The sequence below is a fragment of the Arachis ipaensis genome, chromosome B01 (genome assembly GCF_000816755.2).
Source record: "Arachis ipaensis cultivar K30076 chromosome B01, Araip1.1, whole genome shotgun sequence".
NCBI classification, from domain to species: Eukaryota; Viridiplantae; Streptophyta; class Magnoliopsida; order Fabales; family Fabaceae; genus Arachis; species Arachis ipaensis.
In genome coordinates, this window is record NC_029785.2 from 129,549,678 (window position 1) to 129,553,659 (window position 3,982).

The window sequence follows — 3,982 nt, forward strand, 5'->3', positions numbered from 1 at the left end:
AATTGCGAGGATATTACGACAACTTCTATATACTTACTAATAAGATAGAAGCCTTTAACTCGAAAGCGTATCGCTGTTTTTTTTTAAAAAACCGAAAGTTCTTTTTCTTTGGTGTTTTACAAACATGCATATATAAAAAAATTCAATCACAATCTTCATATATATATATATATACAAGATTTCTTACACAAGTAACTTACAAATATACCAGACATACATATCATTACAAATAACGACTCCTATCTCTCTTACAAAAATATATAACAATACGAGGAAAAAACAATAACTAAGATATATATAACACAATCAGATGCGTAGAAGAAACTCCTTAAACTCCTCTCCGTCCTGAAAAGAAAAATCTGTAGGGGTGAGAACCTAACAATACACTCTCACTATAGGAGTTTCAAAATTGTCCTAAGAAGTTATATAAAAGAAAACTGTTTTCAACTGCAGTGATCATCGCTCGTCTTATGAATCTTTTGTAAAATCAACGGTTAATTATCCAAAACTCCAAATTCATATTTTATTTGTAAAAACTCCAAACCAAACATAATATACCATAATATTTCACTACTTGCCAAAGAACCATTCCAATCAAACTTACCAAGACATATAACATACCCAAAATATGGCCCCCGCCCCAACAATCACGGCCTCCGGCCTAAACATAATCAAACACGGTAACATAGTCAACCACGACCCAAAACACAATCAATCAACACTCAACCATCATAGTCTGAACCAACCAACCACAAACACAAGTAATGAAGTTCAAACACAATCAAGAGCAATTACAACAAGTATGGCAATAAGTATTTAAACAGAAATATTCACATAGGCAAATTAAGTACAATATGCACACCCAAACAATGTCACATAAATGCATATGATGCATGCCTGTCCTACTGACCATGAGTTCACATGTCGGTTAAACTGTCAGAACCTGACACATCCGGTAGCTAACTCGGATATCATCTCTCTTTGTTCGTGTAGGTGTGTGTGTTTGTGTGTGAGTTTTGGGAAGGGGGCTGGTGGCTACTGAGGAGGAAAGGAAGGGTGAGTGTAGTGTGTGTTTGGGTTTGGAGTAGTGTGGGTAAATTTGGGAATTAGGGTTTCGTTTGGGAACAAATATTAAAATTAAAGTATAGAGTAATAATTGAAAACTAAATATAATTCCATATAATTTTTTTTCTGAGAGTACTACTTATTTTCACTTACAAAAATTATTTTCGAAATAACTATTCTAATTCAAGATTAGAAGTAATCAAATAGGATTTTCCTTTATTCATAAAATAAGGTTCAAAATCTAAATATTCAAGTTAAAGCATATAAAATTCTCATTATTTTTTTATTACTAAAGCTTTAAATTCTAAATAAGAAATTGCTCGATTTATATATAAAAATCTCTAAAAGTATAATCTTAAATAAATATAATAGATCATAAATAACTTATTATTTAATTTTTAAAAATTCGGAGTCTTACAATGACCATTATAAAGTTTCCTAAAGGTTTTTTAGGAGAATATGCACAAAAATCGCATAAGTTCTGGTTGGCAGCACTAGAAAAAGGAATGAGATATCTATTGGAGAAACTGGGACACTATTACAAGAAGCAAAAGCGAGGGGGGGGGGCTGTAGTTTAAGGACATTGAAACACAGAATACAACCTATCTTGCTAAACAAGCATGGAGGGTAATAAAAAATCCAAATTCAAGCTGGGTGCAGATTTTAAAATCGCTTTATTTTTCGGACGGTGAGTTATAGTCAGCAACATGTAAAAAGGATTTCTCATGGGTATGGAAAAGTATTCTGCATGGAAGAGATATATTGAGGGAGAGAGCCAAGTGGAGAATAGGCGATGACTTTAAGGTTAGTATTTGGAAAGACAACTGGATTGCGGGAAGGAGCAAGCCTCTTAATGCAGAAAGCACGGATGAATCTATGGAAAGCAATTCTGAAAATATGTTTACCTAGGATATTAGTAAAGCAATTTTGAGCACTCCCATTAGTGTTGTAAACAATGAAGTTTTTTGTATTGGCCATGGAGAGAGGATGGGAGCTACACGATCAGAACAAGGTATTATATGGCTAGAGCGGCTAGACTGGATAAGAGACACGAAAACCCATCCACAAGTGAAGATAGGAAGGATTTATAGAAGGAAATATGGAGAATGGAGGTCCCACAAAAAATTAAAATATTTCTATGAAAAGCTTGGAAGATATATTACCAGTAAACTTTAATTTGCATAAGAGAAAAATGGTACCAGATTCAGTTTGCTAAATATGTTCTAAAGAGTTGGAAACAATAGAACATGCATTATTGCTACGTGACTGGGCAAGGGTAACATGGTTCAAGGTGGAATGTTAATGTACACCAAAATTAGAGACAGTAAAATCAATTGGAAACTGGATAATGGAAAGCATAAGAAAAATCAGAGCAGCTGATGGAGAGAAACAAAAGAAAATGATTAGCAAGCTGGAATTTCTAATGTGGGAGGTGTGAAAAATTAGGAATGACAAGATTTTAAACAACAAGAGGTTAATTTATATTGGACAATCAACAAAGCAAGAATTCTATAAAATATTTATTGGAACTCAGTAGAAAGACAACAGATAAAAAAGATAGAAGTAATGAGAAGAAGAACTAACACGGTGTGGTGGAGATCTCCCCTGGGGAGATTGGCTGAAAGTGAATGTGGATGCTGCTTTCAACAAAGAGAATGGATCCGGTAGGGACAACAAAGGAAGGATAGTATTAGGATTGTTATAAAAAATTAAAGCTAACACAAGCATTAGAGTAGAGGCACAAGCAATTAGTCAATCTTTAATCATAGTGAACAATTTACAGGGAGAACTATAATAGAATCAGACAATTTAAAGCTCATTCAAGCAATTAAATCCAGAACTACAATTGGAGAATTTTTTGCAATTCTGCAGGATATTCAAATTTTGATGGAGAATCTACTTGAGAAAGGAGTGCCTTGGACTCCCAAGAATGAAATTGTCTAGCTCATGCAGTGGTGAAGACCACGATAATAGGGAACCTGCGATTGAATTGGAGCACATTTTCACCTGCAGAAATACAAGAAACTATTAGAAGAAAAACGCAAAGGTGAAGTCATAGATCTACGGGTTAATTAAAAGGTAAAAAGGAATAAAGAAAATGAGAAAATATTATTAAGAGAAAGTAGGAAAAAAATGGCAGATTACATCAGCTAGAATGTTGTACAGATAGCCGTGAACAGCAAAAGTGATGACAGAACCATACAAGCTGAAGTAGAAATCGAGATCTTCAATCCAGATCTTTAACAATCTAAGGCAGAGGTTCTCCATGCAGTCCAACATAGGACCGTCACTGGATTTGTTGCCCATGTTTTGGAAATGAAACCAGGGAGGAAGAAAGAATCGTTCGCAGTGCGGTCATCCTCTGCGAGGTAAGGAGCTTCGAGAGGGAGAGCTGGGCATGGCGAAGTCGGACTGTGGATCCGGTCAAACGTTGGAGGGCTTCAGCGGCAGTTTTGACCAAGGAAGGTGGTTGACGATGCTGACATAAATGGGCTACAACTGAAAGTTGGTAGCGTCGTCGCAGATTTAGTTTATGATCACTCGGCCGATTCAACGAGAGGGAGCAGCTGCTGGGAGAAGCGCCGTGCTCGCCTTACGTGCAAAGAGAGGGGATCATCGCTGTCTTCCAAGTCGGATTAGGTAGAAAGAATCATTGTTTAGAATTTGGACCAGGTAACTGGCCTGGATTCTTGACCCAAAAAAAAAAAAACCTAAGTCTTCCAACTTAAAATTTTGCACATGTCAAATTTTAGTTGGTCCCAATAACTTAGCCATTTTAGCCACCAATCGTATATAGCCATCAACGACAGCACCATATGTAAGTTTGGTTAAATAGTGTAAATATTTTGACTTCTTACGATTTTGGGTTCAAATTTTATGAATTAAAATATTTTTTTCTATATCTATATTTATATAC

At 35.5% G+C, this 3,982-nt stretch overlaps 1 protein-coding gene across 6 annotated transcripts; it reads right to left on the minus strand.

Moving 5' to 3' along the window:
• LOC107638268 lies at window positions 232-3,805 on the minus strand. Of its 6 annotated transcripts, none has more exons than XM_021104767.1 (5): window positions 3,211-3,802; window positions 2,966-3,072; window positions 2,650-2,702; window positions 622-661; window positions 232-345 (listed from the first exon to the last, which is right to left on the minus strand). In XM_021104767.1, the coding sequence occupies exons 1-4, from the start codon at window positions 3,370-3,372 to the stop codon at window positions 648-650; spliced, it is 336 nt and encodes a 111-aa protein (XP_020960426.1). In that variant the 5' UTR covers window positions 3,373-3,802; the 3' UTR covers window positions 232-345; window positions 622-647. The 6 variants fall into 6 exon arrangements, with proteins under 6 accessions (XP_020960426.1, XP_016196981.1, XP_016196948.1 ...); XM_016341495.2 differs by having other exon boundaries at window positions 605-661; window positions 3,211-3,801; XM_016341462.2 differs by lacking the exon at window positions 2,650-2,702 and having other exon boundaries at window positions 605-661; window positions 3,211-3,805.

Excerpts from the sequence above, each read along its gene's own strand:
- LOC107638268 (XM_016341462.2), bottom strand. The coding sequence starts at position 3,372 with ATGGGCAACAAATCCAGTGACGGTCCTATGTTGGACTGCATGGAGAAC. Across the intron at positions 3,073-3,210 it reads TGTACAACATTCTAGCTGAT|GTGAAAATGTGCTCCAATTC; the intron begins GTAATCTGCCAT and ends GTATTTCTGCAG. Across the intron at positions 346-604 it reads TGGGTATGTTATATGTCTTG|GACGGAGAGGAGTTTAAGGA; the intron begins GTAAGTTTGATT and ends TTTTCTTTTCAG.